This window comes from Eptatretus burgeri, chromosome 4, assembly GCF_056783735.1.
Source record: "Eptatretus burgeri isolate ZD-2024b chromosome 4, Ebu_testis_v1, whole genome shotgun sequence".
NCBI classification, from domain to species: Eukaryota; Metazoa; Chordata; class Myxini; order Myxiniformes; family Myxinidae; genus Eptatretus; species Eptatretus burgeri.
Window position 1 is genome coordinate 131551628 of NC_140964.1, and position 22748 is coordinate 131574375.

General features: G+C 44.6%; 1 protein-coding gene across 14 annotated transcripts in view; it reads right to left on the minus strand.

Annotated features, from left to right (window-relative positions):
- LOC147029133 (uncharacterized) overlaps positions 1-22464 on the minus strand; it is a 109040-nt gene extending 86576 nt beyond the window's left edge. For 2 of the 14 annotated variants that reach the window (XM_085880075.1, XM_085880082.1), the window contains exons 1-4: positions 22383-22462; positions 19295-19483; positions 9554-13964; positions 1063-1495 (exon numbers count right to left, since the gene is read on the minus strand). In XM_085880075.1, the coding sequence (XP_085736201.1) occupies positions 12415-13962 (1548 nt within the window). In that variant the 5' untranslated portion in view covers positions 13963-13964; positions 19295-19483; positions 22383-22462 and the 3' untranslated portion in view covers positions 1063-1495; positions 9554-12414. The other 12 variants (XM_085880080.1, XM_085880084.1, XM_085880076.1 and 9 more) reach the window with 11 other exon arrangements.
- Positions 22465-22748: the final 284 nt, after the last annotated feature.

A 22748-nucleotide genomic window follows, 5' to 3' on the forward strand; every position in this document is an offset into this window, starting at 1 on the left:
TGGAAGTCAGCCAATATCACTGCATTTCATAACAGGAAGGGCACGCTTTGATGTCACATCGCAAGATATGCCTCCACCAAAATTATTCCATCATTATACATGCTTGTACAAAGTTTGATTTCAATCCTTGAACACAGATTCAAAACATTAAATAATTATCGTTGCCAGACCATGCGTCTCATTCAGTTGAAACTTAAAACATATTCCCCATGACTACTCAATCATAATGGTGACGTTTCAAATCAATTGATGAAGCGGTTCAAGAGAAATAATTTTTCAATGATAGTCGTTCAATCTAATATGGCTGCCAGACCATGTGACCTATTAATTATTCGTGAACACCCTGGTATCCCCAAGGCTTGGGGAATAGGTTTGTGAAGATTCCCCTCGATCTGTCAAGCCGTTCTGGAGAATAATTTTTCTACTTTTATTCTTCAAAAATAATCATAGCTGCCAAAACATGTGACCTATGACATCATAGGTGGATAAATTTTTGTTGCTCGTGGATATGCGATCATATCTATAAGGTTTTGCCTCAATCTGTTTAGCTGCTTAAGAAAATATTTGAAGATTTTTACATGTTAATAAAAAAAAAAGAATATGCCTGCCAAACCACATGACATGATCATTTTTTTCCAGCCAAAAAATTTAGCCTGAGATGACACTCAACATCTGCATTTGCAATTATGACGTCATAACAAAGCCATCGATGACACTTAAAAAAAAAACACTCATCATGGGGAGTACTTGACATCTGCCAAGTTTCAATATTTCTACAAAACAGTTTCAGATGGAGAGGTCCAAAGTTTTTCCTTTTTTCCAACATGGCTGCAACACCACATGACCTATGACATCATATTATCATTAAAACATTCCACATGAATGGAGAAAATTTTGTGTCAGTCGGATAAGATTAGCATGGACAAACGTACATAGGTAGACAGACAAGCCGAAAACATAATACGTATGGCAACTTCATCAGCAAAGACAGAAACAAAAACATTAATGGATCAACATTAAGGTATTTCTTGACATGTGAGGGTGTATAAAATAGTGACATACCAGACTTGGGTGTAAATTCATCGTCCTGAGAGTGGAGGTTGCAGACATCACTGAAAATGATTCCCCGGAAACTAGGGACATTTTCCAGCTGCACATTTTGGAATCCAATAAACTTTTCACTGAAACTGGAAAGTTCTCGAATGACATTCTCCAAGTTGATGAATAGACTTCCCAACAAAGACGAGCCTGCAAGTTGGACAACCTGCGGCTTCAAAAAAGATTACACAAATTTACAGAAGTCAGCATACATTGAAAATTTAAATTTATCTTTGGCGAGAGAGAGGAGCTCTGTTCGCAATGAATCGGAGTCTGTACAAGCTCGGAGAACCTTCTGATTCTCAATTCCAAGCACATTGATCACTGCTTGGGCTGTTTCTGTTCTCAGGCCTTGTGATTGGAGCCATTCCAAGAAGTTGTCCATTCCAATGATGACCTGACAGGAACACAAGGCTTATGTTAGTAAAGGAAATGTTATTTTCTTTACTCTGTATTTTTTCCAATCAATGTAAGGTATTGCAGCCAGTTTGGTCCTCCCATGTGGGCTGGTAGGATGACCTTGAGGTAGACACACTTGCCCTGAGCTGTTTCGCTTAAGTTTGAATCCCGACATGGCTATAAACTGTCACCACGGTGTTTCACAGATAGGACAAGGGATCAATGTGTGTGCCATGCTTCGGATGAACATTTCAACTGGTGAACTTCTGACAGCAATGGTGAATGTTAAATATCCAATAGGATCTTTCTCCAATAGGCAAGCGATCACTGGCACACTGGCCAAATTCCAAATTTCTTCTCCAACCTACGGGGGCATTACATCAGAGGAACAGTAACATTCACAGCAATGATGCAGCCAAATTACAAACAAAATGAAAGAACCACCTGTCGCCACCCCCCACAACACCACCCCCCTTGCTTCCTCATTAATAAGTACATCATCAATGTCCAGAGGGTTAAAAAAATTAAAAAAAAAAAAGGACAAAATGGGAATGCAGACAGTCATGCCATGGTTAAACAACAACAAAAAAGCAGCAAATCCATGCTTGGGAAGAACCTCTTTTTTCTTCTTCCTCATTTCCCTTTACACAGTGTTTGGCTTAATGCTACCAATTTGCTACTGCCCAACCAAGAGTAGGGGACCCAGACTGCCATAGCATGCAAAATCAGGGTTGGAGGTCACACTTCTTGCTATACTTTGTTTCTATGTGTTTTTAGGTAGGTATGTCCATTCCTCATAAGGTTTCAGAGGTCTGCTCATCAGACACTCTTGCGAACAATTTCTGTGGGTGGAAGTTTGAAGATACGAGATCATCAAAATGAGCCAAATCATTAGGGGTAGGGGAAACTAAATAGAGTTTTTTATGAAGTAATTGTGATGAAAGTCATGCATATGAAAGCATTGGAAAGAGCTAAGGTCAAGCTAAATTTTGATAATTTTTATCTTGCCAAAACGAAGTTTTTGCAAGATATGTTCGCTTGTATGTTTTTTTTTTGTTTGTTTGTCTGTAATCACGTATCGATCACTCTGCAAAGCACAGTTATCATTGGAAATTTTTGTAACTTCGCATATCAAAGTCTTATAGAGGTCCCTTTCAGCGCATAAAATTTTCAAGGTCAAGGTGACTTTGTCGAAAATCAGGGGAGTCGACGAAACCCTTATTTTTTCAGTAATTTTGATCGGATCGTCTTCAAACTTCATGGGAATATAGTTCATGGTCTGGCGCTCAGCTGATTAATTTTTTGTGGCAATCGGCCTTGACCTTCATGGTTAGCGCTGGAGGTCGAAAGTTTTTGACCCCAAGGTCAAATTTTGAAATCTTAGATACCATATCGAGTAATACCTCATATGAAAGCGCTTGATAAGTGCTTTCCAGATCTGTCAAAAGTTTGACGCTATGACGTCATTTGATGACGTCATGACGAAAAAACGGATTTATTTCATGGTTACTCTGTAGAACGATTCTCATCGGAATCTCTCGTTCGTAAGGAGATATACCTCAAGGAGTCGCTCCTGGTGGATAGCAGCTCTGTTCACCTCAGTATGACCTTAAAGAAGTCACACGTGGTCACCTTTTGGCAAGATACGGGTCACCCTGCGGGTGACATTGGTCTTTATTTTTATTTTGATGATGTCATCAATGATGTCACTCGAGGCCAAAAGGTCACGTATTTTTGCCAGAAGTCAAAATATGGGAAATCGTGATATAATATGTATTGTTCTCGCCAAAACAAAAGAGTGAAAAACACAAATGCCATTAATATAAGAGTACATATACACTATATTTTTGGTATTAAGAGAAGTTACATAAGTACAATATTAACTCATATTAACTCATTCTGACAAAAGTGCAAAATCAGAAAAAATGTCTAAAAATGTGGATTTTATGAAATAGACGAGAGACTGCATTTTTTTTACAGTAACATCTTTAATAACATCAAATATTAGTACAATAAGGCTTTATATGCATTTAATATACGATCTAACTCTTTCATGGCTAAAATTAACCCTTTTATTGTTTGGGTAATGGTTCACATACATCACATTCACATTATTGTATAGTCTACTGATTTTAGCATTTTGGGTCGAAGTTTGGGTGTCAAAGCTGAATTTTTGGACAGTGACCCGAGAGACCTGTTAGATATCCCACAAGAAAGTCCCGAAGAATCCCATGGGGCGTTTTTACAAAATTCAAGATGGCCACCACACCGCCACTTAAATCATGAAATCGGCATAGCTAGTAAACTATTGAACATAGGATGTTGCTTTTGGTGTCTATTCCCATGTTTTCTACCCCAAAGAATCCAATGAAAGCAAAATTAATCATCTCCAGTCATATCTACTTGGCACAAATCCAATATGGAATCCCGCAATGATGGAAACCTTGTAATGTCTCAGTAACCGATCAATTGACTTAGAAAGGTGCTGTTTGTAATCTATACCCATGTCATGATACTAGGAATCAAATAAGTGTGCAAGTTCCACAAAACATTTATTGATCATAAAGAAGAACAACATGTTAGCTTCATTAAATGAGTTCCATAGGGTACAACAGTGAATATTACCACACAATGTAAGTTAGCAAGTGTGTACATGATTCTTCTCCAATGAGCTATGGAAGAATGTTCTTGCGTGAGATGTACAATATGGCGTAGGAGTGCAATCAATCTACATCATGCCCCATGTCATCATCAAACGCATTGGTACAGGTCAAACCCACAGTGTCCGCACATAGCAGTGCATGCCTCGTTAGCCTTCCTACACCTACAAGCTGAATTCTGTTTGAAACCCACTACACAGTTGCAATATATGATGTTTAGCAGTCGCTCCGGCACAGCAGAATGGTCGGAACCGATAGGGAACAGATTGCCAGCCCGCAGTTCCCACCAAAAATGTAATGGATCGAGATCAAGTGGCGTAAGCTTGAACACATATTTTGCGTCGATAAGAGCCAGACCTTTCTTTGGATCATCGGTGTACTGATGATGAGGCACATACCCAAATCTATCAATTGCAGCAGAGCCCAGGTTTTTCTGAAGACATGTGATAATCACGCTATCATCCCGCTCAGGGCGAGGTGTTACACATTTGATGCTACCCATACTGTGAAAGGTGCCATGGCCATCGAGAGACTTGACGTTGTGGTCAGCATTGTCAAAGACAAACTGAACAAATGCATCATCATTAGTAGGGAATGGGGATGAACCATAAAGAGCTGACCACTGATATCTCCTGGCCTCCTCGTATGAGCAACAGAAGCCAAAAGCATGCAACATGTTTATGAGATTCTCCGAGTCATATTTCCTATGCAGATATACACCAAGACCTATTAGCAATAGGGACAGGAAAGAACTGGGGCGTGTGGCTGATATGATAGCTTGTTCAATCGCAATAATCTTACGCTGAGTCAGTGTAGTATTTTGGGCATGGCGACCTCGCTGAGATACGATTCTCTCAACTAGACTATGGAGTGTCTGAGGAACTGCCTTTTGCAGAGAATTAAGTTGCAGAGAATGAGGGGAGGGGTACACATCACATTCACAAGGCATGGAACGGATGTCCGCAGACACTATTTCAGCGACTGTTCTCGCCATGCGCTGTTTCTCAGACTGAGGATCAGGATTCCTGTCATCGTACCAAGACTTGTTTACAATTGCACTAAAAGCTGTGCGAAATGTCAATACGTTGGGTTTGCTTGCGAATGATGTAACAACCAAGCTGTCACCAAAATGCTCCTTCAGTTTATGTTCAAGATGCTTTCTGGTATATACTTCAGCCTCATCATGAATGTTCTCTTTCATTATCTCTTCCAACTCACTTATCGAATGCTGGCACTCCGAGTTGTCTTTGAGAAAGTCACAGAGGAAGTCGAAGGCTTTCTTCTTGTCCTCAATGTGCTCTGAGCATGGTTTCTTAGTTCGAACCATATAATGAGAAATGATGAACCCAAAGAACGGAATTTAATTCCCTATCAACAACTAGTTTCGTTTTAGGGATGCTATGTATCTCGGACCATATAGCCATCGACCTATGTCTACAGTTCCTGATCGGCCTTCATTTTCCTGATCGGCCACACAGAATAGTGTCAACCTCGTTCCAAGGGAATGAAAGAGACTACAATACCTTTTTCGTCTCTTCTTCTCACAAGATGACGTTTTTTAGGTCGTCCTCTCAGTGGCAAGGCGAAGTTTGCCTGATATCAGTCATCTTTGATTGCGATGTTTCGTTTTCGTTTTGCAAGGTTTCAGTTTCATTTCCCTCACTTCAACCACCCATAGGCGGCAGCACTGCAGTTAGGGCTTGTTTATTTCCACAGTTGAGCCAGAAAATGTCGTCCAACATCAAAAAATATTACTCCACGAAGAAACGGACTTTCATTTCAGAAATTTGGAAAAATTACAATGCGGGACGGGACGTCATATTGGATTTATGACAAGAAAAATATGGCTGGAGGTGATTCATTTTGCTTCCATTGGATTCCTTGGGTCACAAAACATGAAAGTAGACACCAAAAGCAACATCCTATGTTCAATAGTTTACTCGCTATGCCGATTTCATGATTTGAGCGGCGATGTGGTGGCCATCTTGAATTTTGGAAAAACGCCCCATGGGATTCTTCGGGACATCTAACAGGTCTCCTGGGTCAGTGTGCAAAAATTCAGCTTTGACACCCAAACTTCGACCTTTTCGACTTTTACCGGCTAATATTGGCAGACGATGTAGCAATGGCAGCACATATATCCTGTGAAAGGTCGAGCACTTGTTCATGCTGTTTTTCCTCAAACACAACATGGTCATCAGGACCAAGACCACTGTCTGCATCAGTCAACATCCAAGCAATGTGGTTGCACAACTCATTCGGGACACACTTCAGTGCATATTCATACGATATATCCATGTTTACTTCTGCAGCATCCACTTGCTTCAATCTCTTCCTTTCTTCACTGGCTATTGATTTAAGCTGTTTGCGAATGGCCTTTGCAGTATGAAATGACTCAGAAGGTGATGTATGGGACTGTTGAGGTTCAGTGGCAGTTTTGTCAGTGTCAAGATCCTCCTCAATGTATTCTGATTCTTCCAGGCGATCTTTCAGTTTCTTAACTTCTGTGAGGACTGTTCCCAAAGCTAACTTGGAGGAACATAAGAGATTCGAAGTACCGACCTGGGGAACAATCATAATTTGCTCACCATAGTGGTTCTGAAATTGTTTTACAAGCGTATCACTACGATATGACAAGGCATGTTCCACATGCTTCTCATCCAACCACCTACGAAGCATATCATGCAATTGCGAAACAAAATAAATACAACAATCACTGAGCAGTTTTGCTTCAATAGTAGAAATAAGCCACTGAAACCCTTTTTCATAGACACTCAAATGTGTCAGTAGTGTTGATATCTGTGGGGCGTTTGTTCATAAAACGATTCAAACACAACCCATGATACCTAAAGTCATTTGCAATCATGTCCGCACAGCCTACGTCACAACCTTGAATCAAATGTAGCATTCGTTCATCATTGAATTCATTCGCTTCATTCCAAATTGATAACTGCCTATTCTTTGTGGCAACCAAAATCAATTTGCGATCTCCTTTTTTGTCTCTCACTTTACCACACACAAAACAGTTCATTTTGAAATCTAACTTTGTGTCAAATTTCAATCGAGTAGACGGGTTCTTCATCCATATTTGCAATGTTTGTTTCGACCTTAGGCTGTTTTTTATCAACCGTTTTTTTATTATTGTATGTACTTCGACACGAACTGTGACTCTTTGGAAGTTTCTTGAGAAATATGTCCTTACTGCTGACATCATCTAGGAGACGGCAAGCAACCTTGTCCATTCGATGGGATAAAGTGTACAGTAATGAGGGATAACCATTCTCTGTGACATTTTTAAGAGTACACGATGTCTTCTTTTGACAAATTATACAGGAATTATAATCTGTCCCATCACTTGGCGACTTCCTTTTCTCACCAATTCGAATAGCCCCTTCCTCCATTGTGTCGCTGGGATGTACCAAAGGTACATAGACCTGAAGATGTGTGAAATGTAGTAGTTAAGAATCAATATACGACTATTGAAAAACTATGTATTGGAGGGCAAAAATAATAAATGTTCAGTGCTTAATTCAACAAACAAGTGATCATTGGCCTCACGGGCCACCATACCATTGAGTTAGAGATCAAATGAGATTATAATTTATATACTACAACATGTACTAGGTCTGTAAGGATGTACCTACATGACCTATATAGCTGCTGGCTCTCTTGCCTGTACATCACTGTAGCTATTCCTGACATCATCCATGTCACATGCACGGGTATGTGTACCTGCATGCAGGCCTACATTTTTTTCAGGCACCTTTTCAAAAGCTGTGCTATTTATGACTTGAATTAAGTTCATTCATATGCTTGTTTAAAACTACTTACCTTATGGTTGATATTAATTTCTTCCTGCCATTGTATGGTTCTGAATAATGGACTAAAGTGGGATTGAAAATTTTCTGAAATCAACACATGATGCCAAGGAGAGATGAATAGCAATTTACCTCCAATTACTGAAGAGTGCTTTGTTTAAAAAAAAAATATGGTGGCCTGTTCAAGGGTACTGTTTTTTATATTTGCAACTACAACAATACATGAAGGCTTAGCTGTAACATTATGATTAATAAATGTAGGCCTATACTCTTATACTTGTGCTCTTTCAATGTATTTAGTTCCAGAATCACTCAGCTCCAGTTCAGGAAAGATAGTATGCTTTATTGAAATGTCTGAAACTGGCAAAGGGTTCATGAAGGAATGGGTTAATATACACTTCTGGTGAACAAACATTCATTCGGATATCCATTTGTGACTATGCAAATGCTTCACAAGCTTTAAAATAAAACATAATTGTATTTTTCAGAAAAAGCTGAAATTTGACTTTTTTTGCTTATTTTGCACATCGGACTCGAGGGGTTAAAATGAAAACTATAATACTTATGCAATTTTTCATAATATAAAAAAAAAAAACTTTGGGTATATGTTAGCTTATATTAATTGCATTTGTGGTACCCAGACTCTTAGTTTGGTCACAGCACCATATTTAATATCACTAATACCCAGATTTTAACTTGCATCCAAAATCTATGACCTTTTGACCCCCTAGTGACATAATCAATGATATCATCAAAATTTTATCAATGCCAAATTGTAGTGTGGGCCAACCCCTTCTCAATGATACCTAATATGCATGACTTTCATCACAATTACTTCATAAAAAAACTCAATTTATTTTCCCCTACCCCTAATTATTTGGCTCATTTAGGTGATCTCGTATCTTCAAACTTCCACCCACAGAAATTGTTCGCAAGAGTGTCTGATGAGCAGATCTGAAACCTTATGAGGAATGGACATACCTACCTAAAAATATATAGAAACAGAGTATAGCAAGCTGTGTGACCTCCTTCAAATGTTTAGGGCTCTGGGTCCCCTACTACAAGGGCCGGGCTCGGCCGAGATAACATGACGCCCGAAGCAATAGTCCATTTGCCGTTATTATGTATTCCATTGTCAACCTTGTTGATGTGGAAAGTGTATGGTTTTATGATTGTTTTGGACTAACATGGGTCCATTAATAAAATTCAGGTTGGTTGCCGGGGTGACTACCTTGGGGAACTCCTGTAATTTGCATAAATTCAAGATGGCCGCTACAGGTCAGACGATGGGGCTAAGTTTTTAATCGGTCAACATATAATCCTGTGTAATACCTCTTTTCTATATGATTTTGAAATGAGGAATTCAATTTTGGGGGTTTTTTTACGTTCAGGATTAAATAGAGGTTCACAGGAAATGTCCATGACTATTTTCTGCTGAAAATTATGCAACACCAATGCAAAAGTGAAGTCATGAATGGTCCACAACAGTATGTTGATAATCAGAAAGCATACACATTGTCATGTCATCATATTGGACATCTTAGGAACAGAGGACATAGAGCCCAGTAGACAACTTACGTATTGTTCATTCCCATTCATTGTACTCGTCCCTTCCGTATCCTCGTCTCTTTCCAGTTCTGCTTCGACACTCCCTTCTTCCACTTCACTTTCACTGTCCTCCACAGTCTTGTGTGGGTTGAAGCACTTGTCACTGCAACCACAAGTGCAGAAAAGCGTGCAGGAGATCTTTGCATGGTGACAACTGCAACTTGCAGTACTGCAGGCCTTCCCCTCTGCTTTGCATCCACACAGCACAACATCCATGAGGTCCAAAGGGGCTGGTGGAGTAGCAGAAGTTGCTGGCACTGGGATTCCATCTCTGATGTCCCATCCATATTTTGTAATGTCAAGTTCAGGTGGGGCCTGCTGATCAGCTGATTTTGCAAGTACTGTCTGTAGATGTGCACAGAAAATATGTAGGAAGAGATTGATCTCAGTTGGAGGTAATGCCATGAGCTTGAGGGGCTTGCCAGACTTCCTTGTGTACATATAGTACCTCATCTCACTCATCGTGGTACCTTCTGGCTGACCATACAGGGCACAGAGGAATGTCCGCCCTGCTTCCATGAGCTGTTCATGGCTTGCATTCAGCTCGCCAAGTGCGGAGTATAAACCAGGGAAGTTGCCAGCTCTCAGTGTCTTCAGGGCTGACACTTTGTCCTTGCCGTATGGGTATGACGTGGTATTTGAGCCAGTGATGTAGTGCATTCCCAAAAGCTGCAGACACTTGGGGCCAAGCTGGTCACAGGTGGTGTTGATATCCTAAATTTCTCCATCCCACCTTTCCATCTGCACTGGGACTGGATGTTGCGCTGGTAAACCCAGTAAACCATCAATACAAAAACATCAGTGTCATCAGAGAGGATACGTATCACTCTTGCATTACATTCAGAAACCATGAGCAGGTGTGAGATCATTGTAATGTCTGCTTCATCATGGTTGAACGCACCATGGCTACGGCTCTCCACAGTAACTCCTTCACCAAAGTTATAGGTACTCAAAACCTTGGACAGCTGCAACTTGTTCTGCTTGTTTTTCAGGATGGCGCCTCGACTCGGCAGGGGTGTGTTTATTGTGAGGTCATAGTTTATGGAACCAATGCCAGCACGCCTCACTCGTTCATGGTCCTTTGCAGAAACATCATAATATTTGTCAAAGACCAAGATCTTCTGACCAGCAATGGTAGACAGCCTTGTCTTGATGGACTCAACGAAGACTGACACAGTTCCCCTGAAAGGCCAGATAATATGATAGAGAAGTTGGCTCGCGTCAATAATGGTAACATCTGGTTGCAGAGGCTGTTGTGCCTGAACACAGAGTTTGTGTGCCAGTGGTGCTTTGTTGCCTTTCCTTAAGCACCCATATTCAATCAGTGAGGGGGGTACTGCGCAGAGCTCAAACTGGAAGATAGGTCACAGCTCCATTTGTCTTTGCTGTCCAATAGTCAGCAGCCTGAGGAAGATGGTTTCCAGATCAAAGATCGTCTTGTCCCCAATTTTCACTCCTTTCTGTAAGTGCTCCATTATCTTGATGGAGCATGAGATGGTTGCATGGAACTCTGCAACCATTTTCTGAACTATAACCACGGAATCCTCAACATTCACTTCAGCTTCTCGGGGAGCAATTCAACCATTGGCAATGTTGTACAGATGTTGAGTGATTCTCAAGAGGATGAGACACATTCGACAATTCAAGTCAAATCCGGCGCCTATCATCTGCATCAAGTTCTCTCCTCTTCTTCCCCTCCTCCTTGTGACGTGGTCCGATTCTTGTGTCCTTTTCTCTCACTTGGTCTTCATTGTCCTTATTTGAGGAGTCAGGGTAGATGTGCTCCATTGTATCTGAGATGTAGGCAGTGACAGGAAAGGAATTGATCCATTCTGCTTCCATCTCTGGAGAAAGAGTCATACCCTTGAGGCCACCCTTGCCAATTCTAAAAGCAGTTTGTTCACCGAACTGATCAGAGCTCAAACCATTCCAAATGCCTTCCTGGTGATGACACACAAAAGCACCGGATATGAGCTCTGACTTGGCATCTGGTGGCAGCAGATGGCGCATCTCCAGAAGGTGATGGGTGATGTAACGGGCATAGTGATGGTGACCAGCAACAAAGAAGTAGGGAAGCATGCGTTCAAGTGTTAGCTGTTGCAGCAGGAAGTCTGCCTCCCTCTCACTACGCAGAAGTTGATGAACAAGCAGAGTAGGCTTGATGAAGTTATCAACCCAGTGCTTCCCAGTTGGGTGCTGTCTGCATGTCTCAAGGTAGCTGCACAACTCCTGGAATGTCTTGGGGCTGGTGGTGAGGAAGGAAATGAGAAGGGCAGTCGAAACCATCCGGAAGGCTCTCATTGATCGAACACAGGACTTGCCACTCATGATTCCTGCCAGGCCCCCGAATGCTGAACTGATGAGAGTCTCAACACCAGACCCACGCATGAGTTTGCCAATGCAACCACGGAAGGACTGCACAGTGTGCATTATCCCAGGCCTCAAAATCACATTTTTAAAGTGATCAATGTCATGCCACTTGATTTGGCAAGGCACCATGTAGAGCTGGAGATCCACAGAGATGCGGACATAAGTCATTCCCATATCAGTCAATGACTTCTGAAGATACTCCAGTGAAGTCACTACAGTGTCTGGATGAGAAGCTTTGGCATCAATAAGGGGTCCGAACATGTAGGTGCTTGCTGGCTTTTTTTCTGCATGACTGGTGAATGCTTCTTGGTTGTTGAACCCACCCCATTCCATGGCGTTCACCTGTGTGCTGACTGTGTTTAGCCACTTCATGTTCTTTTCCTGTGCAGCAGCTAAACTAGCTTGCCGGGCACACACTTCTTGGTAGGAGAATCCAGAGGTTGCATCCACAGCCGGGGGGTTCACTTTGGATGGCCCAGTGTAGTGCTGCAGAGGAAGGCTCCCTGATGAGCTGTGCTTGTCCTAGACTGGGCAGCTTTCTTAGACAGTCGTGGGATAATAAGGTCGCTCTTCTCTGGGTGAGCATGCCCATACTCAAGAATGCCTGCAGGATGGGGTTGCTGAAATTCATGTGAGAGGACATGAGTAGTGCGCCGATCATTAGGCGTAAACACTTGCAGATCAAGATTATCAAACCAGGCAAAAATCACGCCAACAGTTCTACTCAAACCCATGAATTGGTGGAGAAGCTGAGCATTGTCACCGAGAAAATGAGCAGCGGATTTCCTGAATCTCAGGACCTCATCATATGACGTTGTGAACCCATGTTCATGAAGGAGCTTTTGAAGATCAGAACTGCCATGGTGGTGCAGTCGTTTGACAGCCAGTCCTAATGTTGTCTGATTTCTGGTAGCTGTAACACGACTTTGAATTGACTGGCTCAGGCTTAGAGATTTCTTGGTCATTTCACCACCAGACACTAAGTCTGAAATCAACCTCAGTAAAGTTGGGCTTGTTGCCTTGATTGTGTTGGCTTGTGTAAATTCTGAGAGGTTATAATTGGCACTGTTGTACTTGACTGAGCGTGCCACCGTCTTGATCTGCCTTACCACAGAATCAATACTCCCCTCATCTGCATCATCCACTTTAACCATTTTCAGATGGTGAGCAATGGACTCACGGAAACCAACAATGGTAGCACATCCATCTACCCGAACTAACATAACGTCCTTACTCATGCAGTCTGTTAGTTTGCTAAACATATCACGTCGAGTGAGTTTGCCACCAAGATCACAGTACAGGGAATGCAGTTCAACGCTATTCCACATCTTTGACCTGTCACAATTCATGCGCTCAACGACGTTCTTTAGGGCACTTTCTTCTGCAACACAAGTTGGCAAATCAGCATATTGTGGGACTGTCATGAAACTGTTATAACAGCGTACATGGTATTTGCACTCAGCCGCAGGGAGATCAACCAAATGTCCAATATGTAACTTGACCGTTCTGGCTACTTCATCATTACGTTGATCAGCAGCATTAATGATGGCATCTTTCATAGTTGGGATGGGATTACCTTCCTTGTCAAAACGTTCTTTAGTCATGCACTGACGAACACGATCCCATATTTGTGGCTGTTTGTCATCAACAGGTAAACATTCTTTGCCACAAAAAATGAAGTCACGTTTGTGAACAAACGCACCACTGCCTGTTGCCTGTGTGCGAGATCTTGTTGTCACTAGAACACAATCATCTTCAGCTTTTCTTTTCTGTGATTTACGAAGTCTCTCAATTTTTTGTTTTGATGTGCAAGTACAGTGGCATCCTTTGTGACATTCTATGCGAACAGCATCACCACCACCATCAACAATGTCCTGTAGTTTTGCACGTAGCTCTTCATCTCCATGGGCTTTGGCACAGGAGATCAATGTCTTGATCCCTTGATCAGCGAATTTCTTCATTTCCCCTCCACCATGACACACGGGAAGAATGCACCTTGAATCAGCCATATCTGTTAAAACAAAACAATGAATTAGTAACTCGCATTAATTTCGCATGTGAGCGTCCAGTTGTCAGAATAGTGACCTCGTTGTCATTCAAAATGTATCTCACACGGCAAACAATTGCCAGGAACACGAACATTGACCTCAAATTTACTTCTAATCACAAAAATAAGGTTAAATATAGACTCCTCGTGCCAAAATTATATGAAAAAGATGTCTCATGTGTAATTTTAAGTTCATGACATAAAAAGATATATTTTCAGCCCGGTCGATGACGGCCATCTTGTATTTGCACAAAAATAACAGATTTCCCCATGGTTGCCATCCGGGCAGCCAAGCTTAATTTTGTGTATGCATGCCTGTGAAAAATAAACCACCATAAAACCATCCACTTTTGAGGACAACAAGGTTACTTCTCTGGCAAATGGACTACAAAGGGTAGTCTTCGGCACTTGTCTCCGTTTATTCAACTTTTGGAGGCGGCGGTGAGGTGGGTGGCGAGTGCAGGCGGCGGTGAGGTGGGTGGCGAGTGCAGGCGGCGGTGAGGTGGGTGGCGAGTGCAGGCGGTGGTGAGGTGGGTGGCGAGTGCAGGTGGCGGTGAGGTGGGTGGCGAGTGCAGGCGGCGGTGAGGTGGGTGGCGAGTGCAGGCGGCGGTGAGGTGGGTGGCGAGTGCAGGTGAGGTGGGTGGCGAGTGCAGGCGGCGGTGAGGTGGGTGGCGAGTGCAGGCGGTGGTGAGGTGGTCGTATGGTTCACCGTGTCATGCCGTGGGAATTGCGTGCCAAAAGCGATTTTATTGTTTAAATGCCATCTCTTGGGTGTTATTAAACAGAAAAACTTGGGTGGCAATTTGGGTTTTTGTGGGGGCTTAAACGGGTGTACCGTCATTTCACAGTTTATCGCCCGAAATGAAAGCGCGAGTATTGTTATAACTATTTTTTATATTTTAAAATATGAAAAGGAAAATTATGAAAAAAATCAGGTGTCTTCCTCATATAATCATTCATTTATATACCAAATATTTAGTTGATATCCTGAATAATTATTGATGTATTAACAAATATATTATTTGTACATGCAGAGTATGTGAACCACGGTATCCGCCTTCTCTGAACCAGGTTAAGATTTTGTCCATTTCAGCACCTTTGATTGTCTCCTACTATAAAACAATTCTAACTTAATATATGTACAATAAATGAATGGTGGGCCGAATCGATGATAGTAACGTAGCAATATTTTATGAAGTATGTTCTTCCTAGATAAGTATCCAATGCAGAAATAAATCATCCGTGACGAGAAGATTTCAACAACCTCAGCACCAGTTAGTGTCAGGAATTGCCTTTCCTTAGCCACATTATTTCTGCATATACTGTGATATTTACACGATATGATTGTGTATGTTTATATATATATAAAAACATATATATATATATATATATATATATATATATATATATATATATATATATATATATATATATATATATATATATATATATATATATATATATATACATATATATACACACATACATATCAGAAAAAAACGACAAATGTGTTATATGATAAAACATGTAATATTCATGACATGACTTCATTGCACTGATACAAATAAAGGAAATAAAAATATACTTTTCTGTAATCATCACACATTCATACCACCTTTTACCACCAGTAATTACTCCACTCAACATCTAGATGAATACAAACAATAGAATAAATGAATGTAGAATCTTAAATGAATCGTATTGGGTCATTTGCTGATCTTAATACATTGGCGAACTGATTGGCTACATGTCATCTTCGTCACAAATACTGTAGTCATTCACGTTTCCAGTCGGTGCATTTGCATAATGCTGTGCATGGCAAGCGATTTTTATGGCATGAACAGTTCACTTTCTCTTTGCACACACCTTTGCATCCACATCTAACTAGTTCAAGTAATACACGTGGTGCTGGATTTGAGACATTGTACTGGTATAAGGTTTTTGTCATTATTTAGTTTCCATCCATTGCCCTCTGGGAGCAGGTTCTTTGGCCTTGGCTCTTGGTAGGTTTTGTCTCTTTTGGACATCAGGTTGGCACGCTGTATGTGAGGTTTCAGAGTGCTTCGCGTCGGTGGAAGCTTTTCACCCTCCAAGTTCTTGACCTTGAACAGCTCCCATCGAAGATCTGGCAATGTGACGCACAAACTTTTGCTGGAGTATACACTGCAGACAAACGTCTTGACATTGACAACATCAGCTTCAGGAAGACTGTCTGGACATCCAAAGATCTGGAAAGTCTTGATAATCTTGCTGCTTGAAGCTCGTTGCAGGAGCTTGGTTATCCACGCTTTCTTTGATATACTGAAAAACTTTCCACCCCAATCCGCACCAGTGAAGTTGTGCAGTCCAATCAAAGCCTTTGACGTCTCCGTTCCAATCGCAGTGCACCTCTCTTTGATATCAATTGTCTGGAAGAATTTCCCTCTCCCAGTTAACATCTTCAATTGTCCTGGGATGGTGTGGTTGGCAACAAGATCTATCAACAACAAGAACACATCTGTGTCTGGGGACCACCCATACATGTCTCGCGTTGACGTTCCTTGTCTTTCTGCATCGATGACATGAAGCGGGATCTGTGTGTCAGCTTCCTCGTGATTGTGAGTGGACATATTCTGACTGATGACGTTGTTTGCATTGGTGTATGCTGATGACCCATACACAACAACAAGCCCTTTGTTGCTCCCAGAGAAATGTTTCAGCAATCGTTTCCCAAGAAATTCTGTGAGCTGGGACTTGGTGTCTTCATGAGATAGCAGAAGCTTCATAGGAACATTGTGTATGTTCATCGCATCTTGTTTTATGAACTTCACTGGTTGTGCTGAGCCTGCTCGCTTGGAACGTGTTTTTTCTTTCATAGATCCCGTTATATAGCGGTCAAAGATGATTCGTCCTTCACTGTACAAATTCATCATGTTGTCGATTCTCTTGACAAATGCATCAGCCAGGTCACGAATTGTGTGCATCACTGGAAGCTTCTTCATACCCTGTACGATGCTTGTCCTTCAATGATGATGACCCTTTCTCTGGCGAACCTGGATTTCATCAACCCCAACTTGTCATCGTCAACAGAGTAACTTGTTGGGTGCAGACCGACATAATCCTCGATGGATTCTGGATGTTCTTCTACGCCCTCTGTGGTACCCTCCATTCCCTCATCGTTGGTGAGAGCAACGATTTCAGTTGGTAGCTCTTGGATGCGTGGTGTAGTGTTGTCTGATCCAGTTATTGGTGGTGTATATGACTATTTCCTTCATGAACGAGCTCTTGTCACTGGGGATCAGCAGTGTCCCATCTGTTGCAAAGAGGGAACGAGGGGTGACCGCCATTTCAAAGTTTCCGATTGTGTCTCCCAATTTGTCGACTAGTTGTGGTCGAGACTGTTGAATTACTAGGAAGCGAGCTAGTAACTGGCGATCTTCACGAAGCTTCACAACTTTGTTTCCAACTCCATAGCTTGTCTTCTTCACACACGTGCGGAAGAAGAAGAGGAAGAAGAAGAGGAAGAAGAAGAGGAAGAAGAAGAGGAAGAAGAAGAGGAAGAAGAAGAGGAAGAAGAAGAGGAAGAAGAAGAGGAAGAAGAAGAGGAAGAAGAAGAGGAAGAAGAAGAGGAAGAAGAAGAGGAAGAAGAAGAGGAAGAAGAAGAGGAAGAAGAAGAGGAAGAAGAAGAGGAAGAGGAAGAAGAAGAGGAAGAGGAAGAAGAAGAGGAAGACGAGGAAGAAGACGAGGAAGAAGACGAGGAAGAAGAAGAAGAGGAAGAAGAAGAAGAGGAAGAAGAAGAGGAAGAAGAAGAGGAAGAAGAAGAGGAAGAAGAAGAAGAGGAAGAAGAAGAAGAAGAAGAAGAAGAAGAAGAAGAAGAAGAGGAAGAAGAAGAGGAAGAAGAAGAGGAAGAAGAAGAGGAAGAAGAAGAGGAAGAAGAAGAGGAAGAAGAAGAGGAAGAAGAAGAGGAAGAAGAAGAGGAAGAAGAAGAGGAAGAAGAAGAAGAAGAAGAAGAAGAAGAAGAATCGAGACTCCTGAGTGTGCAAGGAGAAAGGTCGTCATTTTTTTTGTTTTTTTTTTTTGGTTAAAGATTAGAAATCGTGATTTGTGGGAGGGATGGAGGACTTTAGGAAAGTGGGGAAAATATTAATTGAAGGTGATGGGGAAAAAAAAACAAATAAACACGATCGTACACTGAGGGGAAACAAAGGGTAGGCCTCAAGCCTCAAGGGTAGGCCTCAAACATCGGTAAGACAAGGTCGAAGAAATCTTACAAAATAGCACGATTTTTGAAACAAAACCGAACAAGCAACACACAGTAACATGAAGGTGAGAAAATAAAGTTAAAACGGGACAGATAATGACCGGAAACTTAACTTTGAGATCGTCAGCAGAGAGCCCTGAAGGAGACCTGCTGACACTCCAAACCCAGAACCGGAAGTCCAATTACTTCTGGCTGGATATTTGACGTCTGATCGGTACCACCAACTGGACACTGCACAAACTCCTTCAAAATTAGACAGCTGGATGTCTGGCAACACTGAGTGGTTGGGGTGGGGGGGGAGGGTGTTGGGGAAGGAGGATGAGGAGTTGTGGTGGGAGGGGGAGGATTGGGGGTTGTGGAGGCGGGAGGGAGAGGGTTGGGGGTTGTGGCGGTGGGAGGGGGAGGGTTGGGGAGTTGTGGTGGTGGGAGGGGAGGGTTGGGGAGTTGTGGTGGTGGGAGGGGTGGGTTGACGAGTTGTGGAGGGGGAGGGTTGAGGAGTTGTGGAGGGGAGGGTTGAGGAGTTGTGCAGGGGGAGGGGTTGAGGAGTTGTGGAGGGGAGGGTTGAGGAGTTGTGGAGGGGGAGGGTTGAGGAGTTGTGGAGGGGGAGGGTTGAGGAGTTGTGGAGGGGGGAGGGTAGGGTAGTGTCATGGAATATGTCATGCACTCCACTGTTTGTTTACACCCTGGCATCAGATCCACTCAGAAGTTGATTGATATCGGCAGTTTCATTTGGCTGCGTGTTAACAAGGATATTCGTGAATGGGCAAGAAATTGCATGTGTTGTCCATCACCACGTTAAGTCTCGTTTTGGTACTTTTGCTTGCGACATGCGAGATTTGAGCACATTCACATCAATCTTGGAGGACCACTACCTCCATCACGTGGGTAGTTACATGCTGAGCTGTATCGATAGCTATACCAGGTGACCTGGTGCTCTTCCTCCACATGACATCACAGCAGAAACAGTTGCCAGAACATGAGTGCACCATTACATTTCAAGTACGGTACACTATCTACCATCACTACAGATAGCAATCAGCAATTTGTATCCCACCTGTTCAGATTGACGAGCCTGTTGGGATGCAATCACGCTCGTACAACTGCTTATCACCCAGCAGCCAACAGCATGATGAACCTTTTCATCGGCAATTGAAGGCAGCTTTGAAAGTTTAATCAGAACCAAGTCGATGGGACTGATATCTCGCTCTTGTTCCACTGGATTCACACGACCATTAAAGGCTATCTGGGATGCACGCCAGAGGAACTTGTTCATGGTACAACCCTTAAACTACAGTCGTGGACAAAAATAGACACCCTTGCACTTTTTTAAAACAATGCACCATTTCTTCCAGAAAATTGTTGAAATTTAATATATATATTTTGGGATCCAGAAATGTATTCCTTTGGTTTGCAGTGGAACAAAACAAACGGGAAAAAAAAAAGAGCTGAAAATAACGACGAAATCTTAGCTTATTCCACACACAAATCATAAAATGGCCTGAACAACATCATTGGCACCTTTGAGAAGTTGTTATAAATAATTCGATTTCAGGCAGGTGATTCTCCTTTTACTTTGGAATTGGACACAATACCCTCTCCTCCTCCCCTCCCACCCCTTTCACTCCCTCCCACTCCCACCTCCAATCCCAACCCTCCCACTCCCTCCTCCCATCCCAGTCCTCCCACACCAGCCCTCCCACTCCATCCACCCATTCCAGCCCTCCCCTCCCACTCCCTCCTCCCCTCCCACTCCATCCTCCCATTCCAGTCCTCCCCTCCCACTCCAGCCCTCCCCTCACACTCCCTCCTCCCATTCCAGCCCTCCCACTCCCACTCCCTCCTCTCCTCCCACTCCCTCCTCCCATCCCAGCCCTCCCTTCCCACTCCCTCCTCCCATCCCAGCCCTCCCTTCCCACTCCCTCCTCCCATCCCAGCCCTCCATTCCCACTCCCTCCTCCCATGCCAGCCCTCCCTTCCCACTCCCTCCTCCCATCCCAGCCCTCCCTTCCCACTCCCTCCTCCCATCCCAGCCCTCCCTTCCCACTCCCTCCTCCCATCCCAGCCCTCCCTTCCCACTCCCTCCTCCCATCCCAGCCCTCCCTTCCCACTCCCTCCTCCCTTCCCAGCCCTCCCTTCCCACTCCCTCCTCCCTTCCCACTCCCTCCTCCCTTCCCACTCCCTCCTCCCTTCCCACTCCCTCCTCACTCCCTCCTCCCTTCCCACTCCCTCCTCCCTTCCCACTCCCTCCTCCCATCCCACTCCCTCCTCCCATCCCAGCCCTCCCTTCCCACTCCCTCCTCCCATCCCAACTCTCCCTTCCCACTCCCTCCTCCCATCCCAGCCCTCCCTTCCCACTCCCTCCTCCCATCCCAGCCCTCCCTTCCCACTCCCTCCTCCCATCCCAGCCCTCCCATCCCACTCCCTCCTATCCTCTCCTCTCCTCACATCCCACCCCATCCCTATAACAACTAACAACACACATTTAAATTTACTTTTACTGTAATTGTCTGACACAGACGCATCATGAATTTCCACTTTCCTGGAAGTTACATTTCTCGGTTCAACACGTCTGATCCCATCGTCTCAGAAACGAGATTTGTGCTTGGACGGGATCCTGAAAGGAGTGGAGCGGGGTTGGGGGAGGGGAACGCCACGTGGAGCGGGGGTGGGGGAGGGGAGCGCCACGTGGAGCGGGGGTGGGGGAGGGGAACGCCACGTGGAGCGGGGGTGGGGGAGGGGAACGCCACGTGGAGCGGGGGTGGGGGAGGGGAACGCCACGTGGAGCGGGGGTGGGGGAGGGGAACGCCACGTGGAGCGGGGGTGGGGAGGGGAACGCCACGTGGAGCGGGGGTGGGGGAGGGGAACGCCACGTGGAGCGGGGGTGGGGGAGGGGAACGCCACGTGGAGCGGGGGTGGGGAGGGGAACGCCACGTGGAGCGGGGGTGGGGAGGGGAACGCCACGTGGAGCGGGGGTGGGGGAGGGGAACGCCACGTGGAGCGGGGGTGGGGAGGGGAACGCCACGTGGAGCGGGGGTGGGGGAGGGGAACGCCACGTGGAGCGGGGGTGGGGGAGGGGAACGCCACGTGGAGCGGGGGTGGGGGAGGGGAACGCCACGTGGAGCGGGGGTGGGGAGGGGAACGCCACGTGGAGCGGGGGTGGGGGAGGGGAACGCCACGTGGAGCGGGGGTGGGGGAGGGGAACGCCACGTGGAGCGGGGGTGGGGGAGGGGAACGCCACGTGGAGCGGGGGTGGGGGAGGGGAACGCCACGTGGAGCGGGGGTGGGGGAGGGGAACGCCACGTGGAGCGGGGGTGGGGAGGGGAGCGCCACGTGGAGCGGGGGTGGGGAGGGGAACGCCACGTGGAGCGGGGGTGGGGAGGGGAACGCCACGTGGAGCGGGGGTGGGGGAGGGGAACGCCACGTGGAGCGGGGGTGGGGGAGGGGAACGCCACGTGGAGCGGGGGTGGGGAGGGGAACGCCACGTGGAGCGGGGGTGGGGAGGGGAACGCCACGTGGAGCGGGGTGGGGGAGGGGAACGCCACGTGGAGCGGGGGTGGGGAGGGGAACGCCACGTGGAGCGGGGGTGGGGGAGGGGAACGCCACGTGGAGCGGGGGTGGGGGAGGGGAACGCCACGCGGAGAAGAACTTCCCATCTGACACGTGATGCCCGTGGAAGGTTCACGAGGAATGTTATATTTTAGACCCTCACGATGTTGTTGAGTTTTTGGATCATGAATCAGGTTTTCATCTCCATTCAGGTTATGAAGGTTAAATATCCCACGGAACAGGTAAAGGAGGTGATCGAACCTCGTACCCTCGTTACACCTCGTCGTGAGGAGATAAAATTGGATAAACAAGTTAATTATAAAACGTTTCTGGTGGTTTTGTCGTGAAAAGGAACAATGAGGTTTAATTATCGTTGTACGAAGTTTCGTGATGATGTGATTATTAAACAATGTGGTGAATAAAACAAAACGAGTGAAAAACACCTCATTAAATCAACAATCAAACACCTCAACATACATTGGATAAAAAATCCTTTAACTTCCCTTCATTTCCGACATCGAGGAACAGAAAATTATTTTATATTTAAATTCCCGTTTTACATCTTTCTGATAATTAAATAATAATTCTGAAAATACCTCTTCAGATCAGTTCCACCGGCACCACGAGGACCTGAGTTCCAGGAACAACACAAGTTTTCACGAAGATCACCCGGAAGTTCTTTTTCGTCATCAAGTCCTTCCGGTTAACGGAAAAAGAAAACTAGAAAACTTTGTGGGGGATTCAATGACGATTTCAGAGCCGCGACGCTCTATATATGCCACGCACCCAAAGTCCTCGATACAGAAAATGGAGGCTTATCTTGCTCACCCCATTCCTTCAATGAATTAAAAAAACTGATCGATAGAACCGGAGTGCTTATGACTCAGATGGCATCTGGCAGGCCTGACCACGTGATCCCCATGACAGAACAGAATGCAGTGGACGCGATGTGCGCTCTTCGT